At 45.9% G+C, this 18,131-nt stretch overlaps 1 protein-coding gene across 1 annotated transcript in view; it reads right to left on the reverse strand.

Annotated features, from left to right (window-relative positions):
- Nucleotides 1–1,753: 1,753 nt before the first annotated feature.
- The window catches only part of SETD1B (SET domain containing 1B, histone lysine methyltransferase), a 79,809-nt gene continuing 63,431 nt past the window's right edge, over nucleotides 1,754–18,131 (reverse strand). Inside the window, exons 13-18 of the mRNA XM_044275735.1 lie at nucleotides 10,627–12,129; nucleotides 7,371–7,537; nucleotides 6,882–7,013; nucleotides 6,125–6,244; nucleotides 5,497–5,634; nucleotides 1,754–2,059 (exon numbers count right to left, since the gene is read on the reverse strand). Of these exons, the coding sequence (XP_044131670.1) occupies nucleotides 1,886–2,059; nucleotides 5,497–5,634; nucleotides 6,125–6,244; nucleotides 6,882–7,013; nucleotides 7,371–7,537; nucleotides 10,627–12,129 (2,234 nt within the window). The 3' untranslated portion in view covers nucleotides 1,754–1,885. The remainder of the gene's footprint in view (nucleotides 2,060–5,496; nucleotides 5,635–6,124; nucleotides 6,245–6,881; nucleotides 7,014–7,370; nucleotides 7,538–10,626; nucleotides 12,130–18,131) is intronic.

An 18,131-nucleotide genomic window follows, 5' to 3' on the forward strand; every position in this document is an offset into this window, starting at 1 on the left:
AGGGGACTGGTATACATGGAGCAAACAATGTGCGCACTTACACAGGTAGGTTTCTGCAGGGCAAATATGTGGACAAATAATCTGCCTGTGGGACAGCGAATGATGTCCCCAGTCCACTCTACGGACAATTATCAGCAGGCAATGTTGCGGTGTGGAAAGCTAAAGCCCAACTCTACTTTTAATTAAAAAAGTAAACTGCTGCTATGTTTCAACACTCCAATGGCTATTCTACTACCTCCAACCGGAGACGATGTCTTATGGCAGCCCATAGCGCCAGCAGACGAGATAAAATCTGGTCACGGGAAAACCTTCCCTGAAATAGACACAACAAATCCATCCCATTACAGAGAGCCATTATATGGCAGCATGAATAAAGTCCAAGTCTGGAACTGGAGGAGGCAGCTGGAAGATATCTTTCATTATTACAGAGGTACCGTCAGCTCTCCTGACATGTCTGTTTTAGGAAATAACTGCATTAAGTAATGATTTTGGATCATCTTTTCTTCAAACTCTGCGTTGTACAGTTCCTCGATTATTCCTTCTAGAATTGCATGACTAAATTGACAACTGGGTGCCACCATTCTCCTTGGAGATGGAGCTAGCCAATCAGTGCCAGACTGTGTAGGGGCACGCTCTATGGAACACAGTTGTAAGAAAAGATATTCCAAAATTGTTATTTTCTGGAAAACACAAGTATTTATTAGGCTGCATTCACATCTCCGTTAGATTATTCGGTAGGCTGATCCAGCATAAATGTTGGCGACAAAAACGACACCAGTGTTTATAACGAAAAGCTGCCAGATCACTGCCGGATCCAATTATAGTTAATTAGGATCTATCTGATGGTGATCTGCTGAATCCGGCAATGCTGGATCCAGTGAACGCCAGCAGGCTGTTCTCTGCCGGAAAAGTCCACCAGAGATGTGAACGCAGCCTAAACGAGACATCAGTAGAGGTGATCAGTCCGCTTTAAGCGATATCAGAAAATGAACTTTATGAAAGAATGACCATACATGATTCATGCTGATGCAACAGAACACCCTAAACTGTGGTTCTGAAAGATTTTAAATATCTCTGCCCATGAACACCTATACAGCTTAGTATTCTGTATATCAGGATCCATTTGTGTACACTCTCGCAGGATTGACCAATGTGGCCGTGTAACATGTACCCAGGCATTTGAATCATGATCGAATAGGAAAAGGACACGCTGATGATTATTAGAAAGTAGATGTTCTACCAACTTAGTTCTGTCATGGTGGCTCGATCATTTATCGCTCCTTGCCATACCATCTTGGACTTTTGTTACATTTCAAAAAAAGCCAGAAAATCAGAAGAAAAGACCAGTAGAAATCAAATAAATAAAAAGAGAAATATCGTACAAAGCAAAAGCTTCTCTCACAACTAAAGATTCTCAACGTATAAAAAGGGGAATCCCTTTCTATTTCTAATGGATACCATTACAGCATTACCTCTTCATATTGATGAGCATCTGTTGAGGAAACTAGCAGCATTATGGCATAAAAAAAAAAAAAGAAAGTACCGAATTATTACCTCCACTAGGTCAATATCAAGGTGGAGAAAATGGTTGAGATCGGTTTCTTTGTTTTCCATACACGTTTTCTGTGCCACTAAGTGGTAATCACCTTTACAGTTGTCAGGATGAAAAGACAAAGAAAATAAAAATAAAAAAGCACCAGGGTCCTTACAATCAGAAGCAATGTCCTAATGTACATGTGCCCTTCTTGTTCAGAAGCCCAAGAGAAGTGCGAAACCATTCAAATTTTTTTTTCCATTTTTTTTTCTTTTTTTTGGCAAAGTGCAACTTACACCTGTTACTTGCAGTCCGCCATGGCTGAAAGGTGCAATGACAAATGAGGGACATTTAATTCAACGTCCCTCTGCAGTTCTCCGCTCCGCAAAGGCAAGGAATCTTTACATCCTCTATGGGAAACTTGTAATCGTATGTGATCTCTTCATTCACATTGATGTACTGTTTGGAGTATATGACAATCTTCTTTTGCGACTCCACAGTGATGACCTTTGCGTAGCAATTAGGCTGAAAAACAAAGTGACAAACAGTTACACGTTAGAAGCACTAAAACATCGACTTGGCACTCCCATAGAAATGAATGGGGGAGGGCCGCACACGCGCTGTGAGCTCTTGTTCCCTTTGGGGGCTCTGTTCTACATATGGGATCCTAAGGATATGCCACCAATGTCTGAGGTGAGACATCCCCTTTAACATGGACATAAATACGAAAGGTCCTTTGTACCACTTGTATACCCCTTAGCAGTACACGCTTGTTGCTGCTGATTGCCTCTGAGGCTAAAGCCTTGTTCTCATGCTGTTTCTGGTCTCCGCTTCCTGTTCTGGAAGAGAGCACTTCTGGGTTATCGGGGATGCCGGTCATTATTTCTAATGGGCTCAGTCTCTCTGAAGAGACCCAGTGTATTAGAGCTGCAGTTCCTATGTTGACCAGCAGGTGGCAGGCCAACATAGGAGATCAGCAATTCGAGAATTACTTATACTTCTTATGAGTGTATAGTAATCTCTAAAAAACAAGTGGTGGACATTGTAGCCTCCTAGAGGGGCTAAAAATTTTAAATGCTAAAATCACCCCCCTTTCCGCAGAATAAAAAAAAAAAAAAATTATATACATCTATATATCTATCTATATACATCTATATACATATATATAAAACCACTTCCAAAAACGCCCATATTATTAAAATCGAAAAATATTTTTCCAACGCAGTGAATGGTGTCACAGAAAAAAAAGGGTATCGAAATGGCCGATTCACAATTTTTTCATCACTTCTCTTACACTTCTCAAAAAGACACACACACTCCAAAATGGTATCAATAAAAACTACAGATCATCCCGCAAAAAATTTGCCCCCAGACATAACTCTAAAAATGTTATGGGGGTCAGAATATGATGTAGAAATATATTTTTTTCAAAGATCTAATGTATTTTTTCAGTATTTAAAGAGGACCTTTCCCTGCTCCTAACATTACAATATTATTACCTGACAGTTTAGGGATGCTTTTTCTTTTTCACATTGGCTGCTCTGTTCCCCTGCTGTGACCCTGTTCACTTTTACGACCCTGTATGCCAATTTTCAGCATCGGTTCAGAGAGGAGGACGACGACCGAGTTTCGCAATGGGTGTCTCCTCCCTGGCTGTGAGCTGCCCAATCGCAGCAGAGCGTCACAGCCAGGGAGAAGGCGAGCTTTTTCTTTACCTCTGGCTGTGACGCTCTCCACTGCGATTGGGCAGTTGACTGAGAAACCCGGCTGTCTCCTCCTACCTGTACCGATACTGCCAATTAGCATACAGGGTGGTAAAAGTGAAAGGGGGGCACAGAGGTGCAACACAGGAGCCAATGCAAAAAAGAAAAAGTGCCCTGACATCTCCTAATAAAGCCCTACATTGTAAGGTAATATTGTAATGTTAGGACCAGTAAAAGGTCCTCTTTAAACATATACATTAAAACCTACACATATGTGATATCGTTTTAAGCTACTTTCACACTCGCGTTTGGTGCGGATCCGTCATGGATCTGCACAGACTGATCCGTTCAGATAATACAAACGTCTGCATCCGTTCAGAACGGATCAGTTTGTATTATCTTTAACATAGCTCAATGAAGGACGGATCGGTTTTCTATTGTGTCTTGGCTCAGTTTCATCAGACGGACACCAAAACGCTGCAAGCAGCGTTTTGGTGTCCGCCTCCAAAGTGGAATGGAGATAGAATGGAGTCAAACTGATGCATCCTGAGCGGATCCTTTTCAATTCAGAATACATTAGGGCAAAACAGATCCGTTTTGAACCGCTTGCGAGAGCCCTGAACGGATCTCACAAACTGAAAGCCAAAACGCCAGTGTGAAAGTAGCCTTAATCGTACTGACCCAGAGAATGAAGGGCACAGGTCAGTTTCGCGGTAGGTACGAAAAATATAAAACTGTGGAGGAATTGTGTTTTTTCCCCAATTCCACCCCAATTGGAATTTTTCCCCACCTCCCACTACATAGTATACTATACATATTAAATGGTGGCATTAGAAAGTACAATTTGTCCTGTAAAAACAAGTCTTCATATGGATATGTGAGCGGATTATTTTTTTTTTAAGTTATGGCTCCAGGAAGACCGGAATAAAAACAAAAACGCAAAAAAACTAAAATTCTCCGGTATTCGAAGGGCTAAAGGGACCCGCGGCGACTGTGGTCACCATGTGGTCCCATGCCAAATTAGAGTAGGTCCCATTCGAGAAGGCAACCTTGGTGTGGTGAGTGGGCTTATATATTTTGATCAAAACGTATACCAATGCCACGTGTACAGTACGTATAGCAGGGGGCTGTATACTATTTATTATAACAGAAGCTGTTATAGATCAGCGCATAGCATATGGATGTGAGATCCGGGTTTGTTTCTTTTTTTGAATCTGTCAGCAGATTTGTACCTATGAGACTGGCTGACCTATTACACATGCACTTGGCAGCTGAAGGCATCTGTGTTGGTCCCATGTACAAATGTGCCCGTATTGCTCGAAAAAACAAAGTTTTAACATATGCAAATGAGCCTCTAAGGAGCATCGGAGGCACTGTCGTTACACCTAGAGGCTCTGCTCTCTACAACTGCTACACCCGCTGTGCTTTGACAGGGCCAGGCAGTGATCACGTTTACACTGCCTGGCCCTCTCAAAGTGCAGAAGGTGCAGCAGTTGCGGGCACATGTGAATATGGGACCAACAGAGACTTCTTCAGCTGCCAAGCGCACATGTAACAGGTCAGCCAGTTTCATAGGTACAAACCTGCCGATGCCCTTTAATGGATATGAGACAGGCTTTTCAACAGCTTTCTATGATGCTTCTGCACCTTAGCTTTTTCAACAGAAGTTTATCTGCACTTTAAGTGGATGCCATTATAGCCTATGGGTGACGAATGACACCCATAGGCTATAATGGTATCCGTTTGATGATTTAATCTTGAAAAGCTTTTGAATTTATGACATGTACATTGCACATACAGTGCCATCAGTCACTCACAAGCTACCAAAAGAAAAATGGAAACGTGAGGTCATAAAACCTGATAAAATCTCAAAGCCAATGGCAAATGCACAGGAGGGTGAGAACCTCTGGATGTGAATGATGTTGAAAACAACATATAACTCAAGAGCATAAACTGTGCTCACCATCATGCATACCATGTAAATGAAAGAATTCTGTTGATCAGCTGAGATCAGATACTAAAGGTATTGTTTGATGACCTTTGCATTAGTCAATTCGCACCAATACATTTTCTGTTTTCACAGATAAGCCCCTACTTGTGAGGGCTATTTCTTTACGACATTACAGACAGAGCCAAAACCTGCATCATTAATCCTCATGCCCTTTCATCACTGCCAACAGAAGTAAACCATTTATTTACAGCTCAACGAGACAAACCTTAATCTACTATGTGGTTGCTGAAAAAGAGAGAACAACTTACATTACAACTATGGTTAATAAACCGAGCGAAATTCCCACATTTTGTGGCATCAATGATGGTATCATGATCCACCCTAAACATGTAGCTGCTCCCAATCCCTTCATCCTCGTATCGCTTCTCCCGCATATCGGCAATGACCTGACATGAAACAAAGACAATTATTTAATTTAATTGAACTTAAAAATTCACGGCCTTGGGAGTAGAAAAAAAAACAATGGAGCAGATTTACTAACCTTGTATATAAATTTAAAGAGGCAGTCTAAATCCCAGGCTGAGATTTAATAAATTATAAATCTCCCCCAGAGTGCCTCAGGCTGGATGATGAATATGGTGCACAGCTAGACACTTGAATATAACGTTATGCCAACTATTAGATAGTTTACTTGGTCACCAAATTTTTTTTGCAAAATTTTGCAGCACAATGGCACATTTAAAGCCACACTCGTTCAGAGTGAGGCAAAGTGGATTACTTTTTTTTTTTTTGTGCATTTGCTTCATAAATATGTCGAACAAGTCAAAACATTTTGCGTCAAAAAATGCACCTGCATTTTGGCAAACAATAAGCCAGAATTCAGCTGCAGCCAAATAATAAAGTAGGTCTAAAGTCCTATGTGCAACTTTATCTCACCTGACGAATATTCTGTCCCACATACTCAATGACCATCTCATCCGCAGCAATCGGCTCCATGGCAAAAAGACCCCAGTCGTGAATATGGCTCTTGCAGAAACGGATTTTCTTCTTGCGGAACTGGAAGGAGCAAAACAAGTTTTGCAGATGATTACACATCAATTTTCTGTTTGCAACTAATTTAAATGCGAAAGTCAAATGGTGGTATGCCGTACAACACTGCCATTTAAGGCCTCATGCACGTGGACATTCATTTGTTTCCATAGGGCCGCAAGAAATGCGTACAGCACACATGTCATCTGTATGTCCGTCCCACAACAGAAAAAATAGAACATGTATTATTCTGATCTGTTTTGCCGACAATAGGCATTTTTACAATAGAGCGGGACGTGCAGGACGGGAAACTGCGGGATGCACACCATTAGTATCCACGGTCTGTGGATCGCAAAACAGATACGGTTTTGTTCATGAGGCCTTACAGAACTATTTTCCTCTAAAAGTACTGCTTCTAAAAGGAGAATACAGTGTCTCACAGATCTACCATGGATGCTGCAAGATGGTTTTCACACTACAGACCCATATTGCAGTCTATGTGCAGTTGCAGAAAGCAACACTGGTCAAGCAGTGCAACATCAGTGTACAGAAGTAAAACATATTTACCAACCTCTGCACTGAAATTACAGGGTGAGAATCTGTGGACTAAACAGGTGACAATAGACCAACTCATACCCCCCCCAAAAAAAACTTCCATAAATACCTTGAGTTGATTAAATTTAAGCAGATCACTGTCGCAGCTTCCAGTGAAGGAGGAGAGCAACCTACGCTGTTCTGATCTTCTCTCGGAGCCGGCTCTGGTTGAGGTGTGAGGCTGAGCTGGGATGCTCTTCCCCTGGACAGTAATACAAATAGGTATTTGTGAGACACATATAAAGAGAACAGTAAATGTACAAGACACCATGGCTGAGGTCCAGCATGTCTAACAGACATACATGGAACATGTTCTGGTGTGTTCCTATGACCCGTAGTAGCTACTATTATCAGAGGCGGAACTAGAAATGACTGTGGCACTGTATATGATATTATTGTATAATACTGTTGAGGGGGCGCCGACAATAAAATCGGTTAGTCCTCCTCCTGGGTGGGCCCCAAAGCAGCCGCTTCCCCCATAGCTACACCCCTGACTATTATTAGAGCCCAGATTGCCTTCTATTCTGTACTTTTCATGCAAGGTACACCAATTTCCTACCTGGGTATCATTTAAAGGTTCTTCAGTCATAGAACGATTGTTGATGAGGTATTTTGCCTTGTCCTTACGATCAATTTTATAATATCCCTCACTACGAGCGCATCCAGTAAGATGATCCCGTAACCCATCATCTCGTTTCTTTTTCTTGGGGGAAGAAACACTGGTTGGTGGGGAAAAAGTCAAGGAAAATACACACAAATGTCTTCTTGTAGATGAAAGAGTTCATAGCCTGAAACCTATTCTGCCTATACACTATATATCCAGCTATAAAAACAGCAAATTGGAATGCGTGATTACTGTTTATTTGCAATGAGGAAACTCGAATATATTATAGATATTATATTGTGATATATTAGGGGAAAAAAAATCTTATATCTAATTTAGTGATTTGGCAGAAATCGCAGCGTCTAGACATTTCTGGGAGCAACATGTCCCCATCAAAATCTCCAAGTAACATTTGACAGATAGGGCATGCAGAGGATTCACAGCCCTCAATTTCCACAGCACTTATACAAAGTTTTCTGGAGCCAAACTCACTAGACTGTAATCTAGCTGCCACATGTGAACATGACTTTACAGTGCCAAGGGCTGGCACAAAAGCTAAAAGCATACGAGAAAGGAAAGGCACCATACACAGAAATAATTCCTATAATAGGAACTATTTTTCCTAAAGAGAATTGTTCTTACTGTGAGAAATATAGGGGGAGATTTATCAAAACTTGTGTGAAGTAGAACTGGCTTAGTTGCCCATGGCAACTAATCAGATTCCACCTTTCATTTTTCACAGCTCCTTTGGAAAATGAAAGGTGGAATCTGATTGGTTGCTAGTTTTCCAATAAACCATCTTTGATAAATCTCCCCATAGTGCGTTAACTAATCTCCCGCATGTATTATTCTCAGTGGTAAAATACTACCTTTTACCAGTAACTAAACTAGGCCATACATTAGGGATTCCAGGAAGCAGTTTACTGAAAGGCTTGCTGTTCACCTTTGGTCTATGAAGATCATTTTGAACCACGATTTCATAGATTAAAATGTCAAATATGCGATCTGTCATGCTGGTTTCTGCTGTAAAAAGTCTGTGTCAGTCAGGAGAAATTGGTCTAAACAGGCATTTGGTGACAGTCCAAAATCTCTATTGTATGACCAGCAGAGATAAAAAGAACAACCATGGCCTACTCGCACGAACGATGTTCAGGTCTGTGAAAGAACAGCAGACACAAAGTCAAAAGGACCAATTCACATGTCCGATCATTGTGTAGAATGGTATTTTGGTCCAGTTCTCACGATATACTAGCCATTCAAGTCAATGGGTCTGGAAAAAAAAACAAAAAAAAACGGACCGCACACAGATGCCATCCATATGCAGTCCATTTAATCACAAATGGTTGCTAGGAGATGCTTAAAGGGCATCTGTCAGAAGATCTGTACCTATGAAACTGACTGACCTGTTGCATGTGCGCTTGGCAGCTGAAGGCATCTGTGTTGGTCCCATGTTCATATGTGTCCACAGTGCTGAGAAATATGAAGTTTTAATATATGCAAATGAGACTCTAGGAGCAACAGGATTGTCGCTATTACACCTTGAGGCTCGGCTCTCTCTGCAACTGCTGCGCCATCTGCACTTTGATTGACATTCTCAGGCATGATGACGTTTATGCCCCTGTTCCTTTTAGAGGCTTATTTGCATATATTAAAATATCATTTTTCTCAGCAATGCGGGCACATATGAACATGGAACCAACACAGATGCATTCAGCTGCCAAGTGCACGTGTAACAGGTCAGACAGTTTCAGATGTACAAATCTGCTGACAGATGCCATTTAAAGAGAATCTGTCACCAGTTTTCTGCTGCTCTCACTTATAAGTCCTAACAGCTCAAGCACATGCCAATGAGTCCTCATATTCATGAGCTCACGGCTCTCCCCGCCCCCTGCCTCTGATTGACCGTTTATTTCCATAAGAATCTGCAGCAGGTGGGCGGGGAGAGCCAGGAGCTCATGAATATGGAGACTCATTGGCATGTGCTGGAGCTGTTCCGTACAAGATTTTGGCAAAATGGCTGGGCCAATTAAAGAACGTGACCCAGCATTTTGCTAAGGAGACCTGTCACTAGTTTCTGTTGACCACATGTTAGCACACCATCAAACTGGTGACAGATTCCCTTTTAAGAGAACGTAAAGCAGTTTTTAGTTTTTCATGGGTAACAAAAAACAGATGACATACCGATGGAATATGGACAGGAGAAAAAAAAAGACAGCAAGAACACAGTCTAGGACAACTGGGTGAAAAATTGTGTTTTTCATGAACAGAACACAAGTGAGTTTTGAATAAGCTATACGTGTTTCAACAAGTTGAGCCGACGGAACCAATAATTTTTTTAGTTCAAAACGACACATTAAAGATTGCGTCCATAGCGCACTTGTACAATACAGGACTATTGTATCATCTTATCTATCTATTGCACTGTTCTATTCTATTCTATTTTATCATAGACTATTCATTACCCATATTTATTATTATTTATTCATTTTGTGTCTATTTTGTAATATTTTTAGGCTATTCATTCCAGCCATTTTAGGAACATATGTATGGTGTCATGATTTTATGTATATATTAAATTCTACATGATCCCAATATACCGAGTGTGCCCGGTTACCTTACGACATCCATCTCAGACACTGTCTGCATATTACTAGGATATGTCATCAGTGTCAGATCTGGGACTCAATCCTATGTCCAGAATAACAGCCGCATGCATTGTGTGCTCTTCTTGACTTCGGGGGCCACATTCTGGAAACAGACCTGGCGATATGCCATCAATGTCCAAGATGGGAATACCCCTTTTACTTCAATGGCTAGTTTTACTCTTTAGGTTGTTTTCTAGCAGTTTATATGGGAAACTATATTGCTGGGCCACTAGGAAAGTCAAAATGGCTTCTAAAATGGTCCAAATGGCTCATCTGTATGTGTAATGTAGCTTCCATGTGCACATGATACATGGAAGCTACATTACACGCACAGAGGGAGCCTCCAGGAGTCTCGCTGTGCAGTCCTGACAGTAGGAAGTAGTCCCGACACTATGTATTATTCTGCAGTACTAGAATGGAGCAAGAAAATATTAAAATACATCAATGGTTAGAGGATAGAGCTCCTGAATAGCTGCCAATGGCTTGCTAGGATATATTCATGTTTGTTAGCAAGTCTACTTGACCAAAAACAGAGGCAACAGAGTGCCCGTTTCTAAAAAGGATATGAGGATGGTAAACCCACAGGGTGTCATTGAGCCAATCCATGCCATTATCTTGTTGTAGTAGCCGATCATAAGTAACACACATGTATTTGACATCTTCTTCATCAATCCCCCTATTCCATATATCATACAGAATGCTCATCTCCTCAAACTCTGATCGAGGCTTGAAGAGAGACCGATGCGGAGAAAAGTCAAAAGCTGAAATTTCCTCATACTTCTTTTTGAGCCTCCAATTTCTTGGTTTCTTGAGCTTAGTAATGTCCTCCTCTTCTTTTATTTCCTCTGGCCACTGGTTCTCCAATTCTTTTAAAGGGACTTTCTGGTTTATGGCTTCATAGTTGGGCATATGACAGTTTTCCTCATTCCAGAAGTCTAAGGGAACTGCTGCAGGATCTTTTATTCCACAGGCATCACTAGCCTGATCAACAGTTACAGATTTCCCCAGGGAAGCATCTACCAATGCACTCACAGGAGGGAGAGCTTCTGAGTTCTTCTCAGTGTTATCATCTGTTAGTAAGGTGGAAGAAGGGGGCCTCTTCGGTCTCCCAGGCTTCCTCCTACCAGCAGGAGGAAGAGTAGGTGAAGGTGCAGATTCTTCTGTGGTAGGCAACTGTCCTTTTTGGAGTTCTGGCTCGCTCTCTTCACTTAATAATTTATCAGAAAAATGGGTTGGAGTTTCAGATGATTCCAGATCATCACCCGTTAACCTAATGTCTTTTTGATGATCCCCTCTTGGAGGGCTTGCAAATGGGATGGGAGAAGGAACATTATTCAGGATTAAGGAAGCACTGGCTGGTTCTTTAAATGATTTGTCATCTGGTTCATCAACTGAGGGTTTCTTATTTGATGGGTGACATGGGAAGGTAGCATTGGATTCAGGGAAGATTGGAGTGAAGTTAAAGTCTCTTCCTGGAGTCCTTGGAATTATGCTAGGTGACTGAGAAAGGTAGGAGAATGGGCTTCCAGGAATGTGAGGAGAAGTAAGATTTAAACTACTGCCAGTGAGGGGAGCATCACTACCTGGTGTAGCTGGTACGGTATCGGTGCTCTGGGACTTCTCAAAATGAGAAGATTTGGCAGAAAATTCCCTGCCTGGCGTCCTTGGAAGTTCCTCCTCAGATAGCATTTTTGTGACTGCCAAGTGGCTACAGTTCTTTTCATGATGTACTGGTATGTCCTCTTCCTTATTGTGAACCTGAGTCAAAGGAAGTGCAGTAAGAGCTACATGGGGCAGAGGTGGAAGAGGAACCTCAGAATCAGAATGAGCTGCTGTGTCTCGACCAGGTGTCCGAGGGCAGAGAACTTCATCCTCTGCAATAAAAGGGCCAGATTTTGCAAGCTGTTGTCGAGTATCAGAAGAAACTTCTTCAGGTTTCAGGAGGACGCTTACTTCCCCAAAGGCTCCAGTAGGTGTCACAGGTCGTATTACATTCTCCTGGGCCTCTATACTTGGACTCTCCAGAACAGGCTCCAAGTGCAGCTCCACATACACTTCAGATTGGTCTTCTGCATTGAAAAGAAAGTTATTTGTTAAGCTGAACATTCTGACAGTTTGAATGATCACAATATATATAAAAATTTTTTTTAAAGCTTTCATAATTTTACAAATGGATTGTACAAAATTAAGTACCGTACATGAATAGTGAACTGCAGTAAACGACATGCTCGAGAAGAAGTGGAAAACAATATTAAATGCTTACCCTTGCTTTTATCTATGCATTGAGTAGTATCATTTACTTGAATCACTTGAGAAGGTTCATGAAGGTGACTGAAAATGTATACAGTATCTCTGGTTTAAAAGGGAGCCTGTCACATAAATGACACTAATATAACTACCAGCAATGGCCATCAGAATGTTGTAAAAGCATTATAACCATACCTTTATTATGTCATCTGGGTGTATATTCAATGTCCAGGAAAACCACTTTTATTCCTATGAAAAACAGCTCCCAAGAGCCCTGCTTGATGGGCTTTCATTTCAAAGTGCCAAAGCAGCCCTTTCCTGCTGTCTTCTCCTCCTCTAACCTCCCGAAGCCTCCTTCCCCCGACACCACAGAGATGGGAGGTTAAAGGAGGAACAGGCAGCGGGTAAGGGTGGTGGGCTTGGGCACCTTGAATTAAAAAGCCCATCCAGTTGGGCACTTAGGAGCCGTTTTTCGCAGGAATACACTCAGAAGATATAAAGATATGGTTATAATCATTTTACAATGTTATAATGGCCACTGCTGGAAGTTATATTAGTGCAATTTACGTGACAGACTCCCTTTAAGTAGCAAATGTAAAGAATCCCAGTAAAAATCATGACCAACTGTGAAATCATCATGGTAATCTGATGTTTTCCTGATTTTTATTTAAATTACTGTGAAATACCATTAACTATCAGTTTAAAGTTCGAGACAGATCCTGACAGTATTTTTTCCTCTGGATAGACCATCAGCATCTGATCGGCGGGGTCAGACACCCGGGACCCCCGACAATCAGCTGTTTCAGAAGGCAGCAGCGCCGCGGCCTTCTCACTGTTTAGCGCAGGCCCAGTGACGTCACGACTAGTATCACTGGCCTGGGCGGGGCGAAGCTCCATTCAAGTGAACAGAGCTTAGCCACGCCCAGGTAAGTTGATACAAGTCGTGATGTCACTGGGCCGGCGGTAAACAGTGAGAAGGCCGCAGCGCTTCTGGAGCGCTGCTGCCTTCTCAAACAGCTAATCGGTGGGGTCCCGGGTGTTGGACCCCCGCCGATCAGATGCCGATTATCTATCCAGAGGATAGATCAGTTTAAACAAAGTGCAGAACCACTTGAATCACAGATGTGTGCTGTCCGTGTTCTCCACAGACAACTCACATACCCATAGATTTTAATATGTTTAGTTACACCTCAGCCATTTTCCACTGATTGTGGGTTACTGGGAAAAACACAGTGGCACAAACTACTTTGGTCTGTGATAACAACCAAACACGCCCTTTAAAACGTATGGGTCCAGTAAAAAACACTAAGGCCCTTTTCACACGGGCGAGTTTTCCGCGCGGGTGCAATGCGTGAGGTGAACGCATTGCACCCGCAATGAATCCGGACCCATTCACTCCAATGGGGCTGTGCACATGAGCGGTGATTTTCACGCATCACTTTTGTGTGAAAAATCGCAGCATGCTCTATATCGTGCGTTTTTTACGCAAAGCAGGCACCATAGAAGTGAATAGGGCTGCGTGAAAAAGGAGATTTTTGTATAACTTACCAGTTAAATCTCTTTCTCGCTCTTCCTTGGGGGACACAGACCTTGGGTATAGCTCAGCTCCCTAGGAGGCGTGACACTAAGTAAAACTGTTAAGCCCCTCCTCCATCAGCTATACCCTCAGCCTGGAGATAGAGGCTACCAGTTGCGTGTCCAAGTAGTGAAAGGATAACAACCAATAACGGAAACAACCAGCCAGCAACCCAACGGGGCGCCAGACCATAACCCTGTAACAAAACACAGAAGGGTGGGTGCTGTGTCCCCCAAGGAAGAGCGAGAAAGAGATTTAACTGGTAAGTTATACAAAAATCTCCTTTTCTCGCCCATTTTCCTTGGGGGACACAGACCTTGGGACGTTCAAGAGCAGTCCAAGAAGGGAGGGACCACAAACCCAAGGCGGACCACCACCGGAGCATCAGGAAACCGCTGCCTGCAAAACCAGGCGGCCCAAAGCAGCATCCGCTGATGCATGCGTATGCACTCTATAGAACCTTGTGAAAGTGTGCAGAGAGGACCAAGTGGCTGCTTTGCACAACTGTTCAGCCGAGGCCCGATGCCTCTGCGCCCAGGAAGCTCCGACTGCTCTGGTGGAATGAGCAGTGACGCTGAAAGGCGGAGCTCTACCCCTGGCTCGATAAGCCTCAGACACCGCCAGTTTAATGAAACGGGCAATAGCCACCTTGGAGACCGCCAAACCCTTGCGCGAACCCTCCGGAACCACAAACAGGGAGTCCGTGCGCCGAAAGGATCCGGTGACCTCCAGATAAATCTTCAACGCCCTGACCACATCCAGACGGTGCAGTTCCCGTTCTCTGGGGTGGGAAGGAGAGGGACAGAGCGACGGAAGGACGATGTCCTCATTGATGTGAAAGGCGGAGACCACCTTTGGCAGGAAGGACGGGACAGGCCGAAGCACAACCTTATCCTGGTGGAAGATCAGGAAAGGTTCGGAGCAAGAAAGAGCCGCCAACTCCGACACCCGTCGGAGAGATGTGATGGCCACAAGAAAAATGACCTTGCAGGACAGAAGGCGAAGGGAGACCTCCCGTAAAGGCTCGAAGGGGGCTGATTGGAGCGCCGAGAGCACCACATTCAGGTCCCAGGATGGAACTGGAGGGCGGTACGGCGGAACAGAGTGAGCCACCCCTTGTAAGAAGGTCTTAATTGGCCCCAGAGGGGCCAGGGGACGCTGGAGAAGAATAGACAGCGCCGAAATCTGTCCCTTCAGAGAACTGAGGCTCAGCCCCAGGTCCAGACCCGACTGGAGGAAGGACAGGATCGTGGGAAGAGAAAACCGGAGAGGTGGGATGCTCCGGGACTCACAGAACCCCAGATAGGACCTCCAAACCCGATAGTAGATCCTAGAGGACACGGGCTTACGAGCACGGATCATGGTGCGGACTACGTCCGCGGAGAAACCCCGTCGCGTTAAGACGGCGGTCTCAATAGCCACGCCGTCAAACGTAGCGAGCCTAAATGCTCGTGGAAGATCGGTCCCTGAGAGAGAAGGTCTTCCCTGGAGGGCAGTGGCCACGGTGCGTCTGCCAACAGCAACATTAGGTCGGCGTACCAAGACCGGCGGGGCCAATCCGGGGCGATCAGAATCGCGGGAACGCCCTCTGCCGCGATCCTCCGAAGAACCCGTGGCAGGAGGGGGAAAGGAGGAAAGACGTACAGAAGGGAGAATTCGCGCCACGGAAGAACGAGCGCGTCGGCGCCGTACGCCTTCGGGTCCCGTGCCCTGGCCAGGTATCGGGGGACCTTGTGGTTGAATTTGGAAGCCATGAGGTCCACGTCGGGGCGACCCCAGCGAAGACAAAGGGCTTCGAACACCTCTGGGTGCAGGGACCATTCTCCCGGGTCGATGGTGGACCGGCTCAGGAAATCCGCCGCCCAGTTGTCCACCCCCGGGATGTAAATCGCGGATAAGGCCGGCACATGCGCCTCCGCCCAGAGGAGAATGAGGGTCACCTCTTGCATCGCTGCAGCGCTGCGAGTGCCTCCCTGATGGTTTATGTATGCCACAGCCGTGGCATTGTCCGATTGGATCCGAACAGGGTGGCCCCTCAGTAGATGGGTCCAGTGTCTGAGGGACAGAAGAATCGCCCTCAGTTCCAGAATATTGATTGGAAGTCTGGACTCCGATAGAGACCAAACGCCCTGGACGGACCGGGGAGGGAAAACCCCCCCCCACCCCCGTAAGCTGGCATCGGTGGTAATCACCAGCCAGTTCAGTGGGAGGAAGGACCTCCCCCGTAGGGGGATATGCAACCACCAGCTGAGGGAAGCCCGAGCCAGGGGAGGCAGAAGAAAGGTCCTGTCCAGACTCCTCGGTGATTTGTCCCAGGCCGACAGAATTGCCCTCTGAAAGGTGCGGGATCGGAATTGTGCGAACGGCACCGCTTCGAAACAGGCAACCATCTTCCCCAACAACCGCATGCTGGTTCTGAGGGAAGGGCGGTGATGACGGAGGAGACTGCGAACAGACCCGCAAAGGGCCAGACGCTTGTCCGACGGGAGGCGGACCTCCGCCAACTCCGTATCCAGGAGCATCCCCAGGAAGATCAGCCGTCTGGAGGGGGTAAGAGAAGACTTGGGGTGGTTGATGATCCAACCGAACCGCGTCAGGGTCTCCAGAGTGAGTCCCACACTGCCGGATGCCTGAGAGAAGGAGGGTGCCTTGACCAAGATGTCGTCCAAGTAAGGGAGAAGAAAAACACTTCTTGAACGCAGAAGGGCCAAGACAGGGGCCAGGACCTTGGTGAATACTCGAGGAGCCGTCGCCAGACCAAAGGGAAGGGCGACGAATTGGAAGTGATCGTCCCCCACCGCGAAGCGCAGGAAGCGGTGATGACATGGAGCAACCGGAACGTGGAGATATGCATCCTGAACGTCGATTGAGGCCATGAAATCCCCTCTTTCCAGGGAGGCCACTGCGGACCTGAGAGACTCCATCCGGAATCTCTGCAGTCGGAGAAAACGGTTCAGGCGCTTTAGGTCCAAGATCGGTCGCACTGAGCCTTCCTTCTTGGGAACCACAAAGAGGTTCGAGTAGAACCCCCTGAACCTTTCCGTCGGAGGCACGGGGGCGACGACACCCTTGTCCATTAGAGAGCGAATGGCCGTGAAGAAGGCGGCCGCTCGTACGGGATCCCGCGGAGGACGGGACCGGAAGAAACGGTCTGGCGGAATGGACGCAAATTCGATCTTGTATCCGCAAGATACAATCTCGAGCGCCCATGCGTCTGAGATGTGGGCCCGCCATACGTTCCTGAACAGTAGAAGGCGGCCCCCCACCCGGGTGGGTGGGGGCGCACCTTCAGGCAGAGGGCTGCTGGCCTGAGGGAGCCCGTGTGGGCTGGGGCTTGCGCCAGGTAGATTGCGTCCGAAAAAACGGCTTCTTGCGTCTATCCTGGGCTGGGCCAGAGGAAGAAGAACCGGCCGCGGGTCTAGACCCGGTGGGCTTGCGAAAGGACCGAAAACGGGACGAACCAGCGCGACCGCGGGGGGCGCCCCTCGGCCTGGACTGGGGGAGGAGAGTACTCTTCCCACCCGTGGCCTCAGATATAAGTTCGTCCAGACGGGTTCCGAACAAGCGGGAACCCGAGAATGGTAGGCCAGCCAAAGAGCGTTTGGAAGCGGCGTCCGCCGCCCAAACCTTCAGCCAGAGTTCCCTCCTGACAGAAACTGCCAGGGCAGAGGAACGGGCAATGAGGGCACCCGCATCAAGAGAGGCCTCACAGACAAATTTTCCGGCCTGGACAATTAGTTGGGCTAAGGAACGGAGGTCCTGTAGAGGGACGTCCGACCCTAACTCCCGTTCCAGTTGCAAACCCCATTCAGAGACCGCTTTACCAGCCCAGGCGGAGGCAAAGACCGGTCTAAGGGCCGAACCAGAGGCAGTAAATATGGCCTTGGAGAGGGATTCCGTACGACGGTCCTCAGCAGACTGGAGGGAAGATCCGTCTTGTACAGGAATAGTAGTGCTTTTGGACAGGCGAGCCACGGGAGGATCAACCTTAGGCGGGGACGTCCACGTGGTCACAGAATCCGCTGGAAAGGGATAACAAATGTCCAGCTTTTTGGGTGTAACAAAGCGGACGTTAGGCCGGGTCCAAGCCTTGGACACCACAGAAGAAAAATCTGCGTGGATGGGAAAGACCTTGGAGGTCTGTCTGGGGCGAAGAAAGGACACGCCGGCCTGTTCAGAGTTGGGGGGGTCATCGTGTATGTGAAAGGTATCACGGATGCTAGTGATAAGATGCCCCACCGCGGACGC

This window comes from Bufo gargarizans, chromosome 1, assembly GCF_014858855.1.
Source record: "Bufo gargarizans isolate SCDJY-AF-19 chromosome 1, ASM1485885v1, whole genome shotgun sequence".
NCBI classification, from domain to species: domain Eukaryota; kingdom Metazoa; phylum Chordata; class Amphibia; order Anura; family Bufonidae; genus Bufo; species Bufo gargarizans.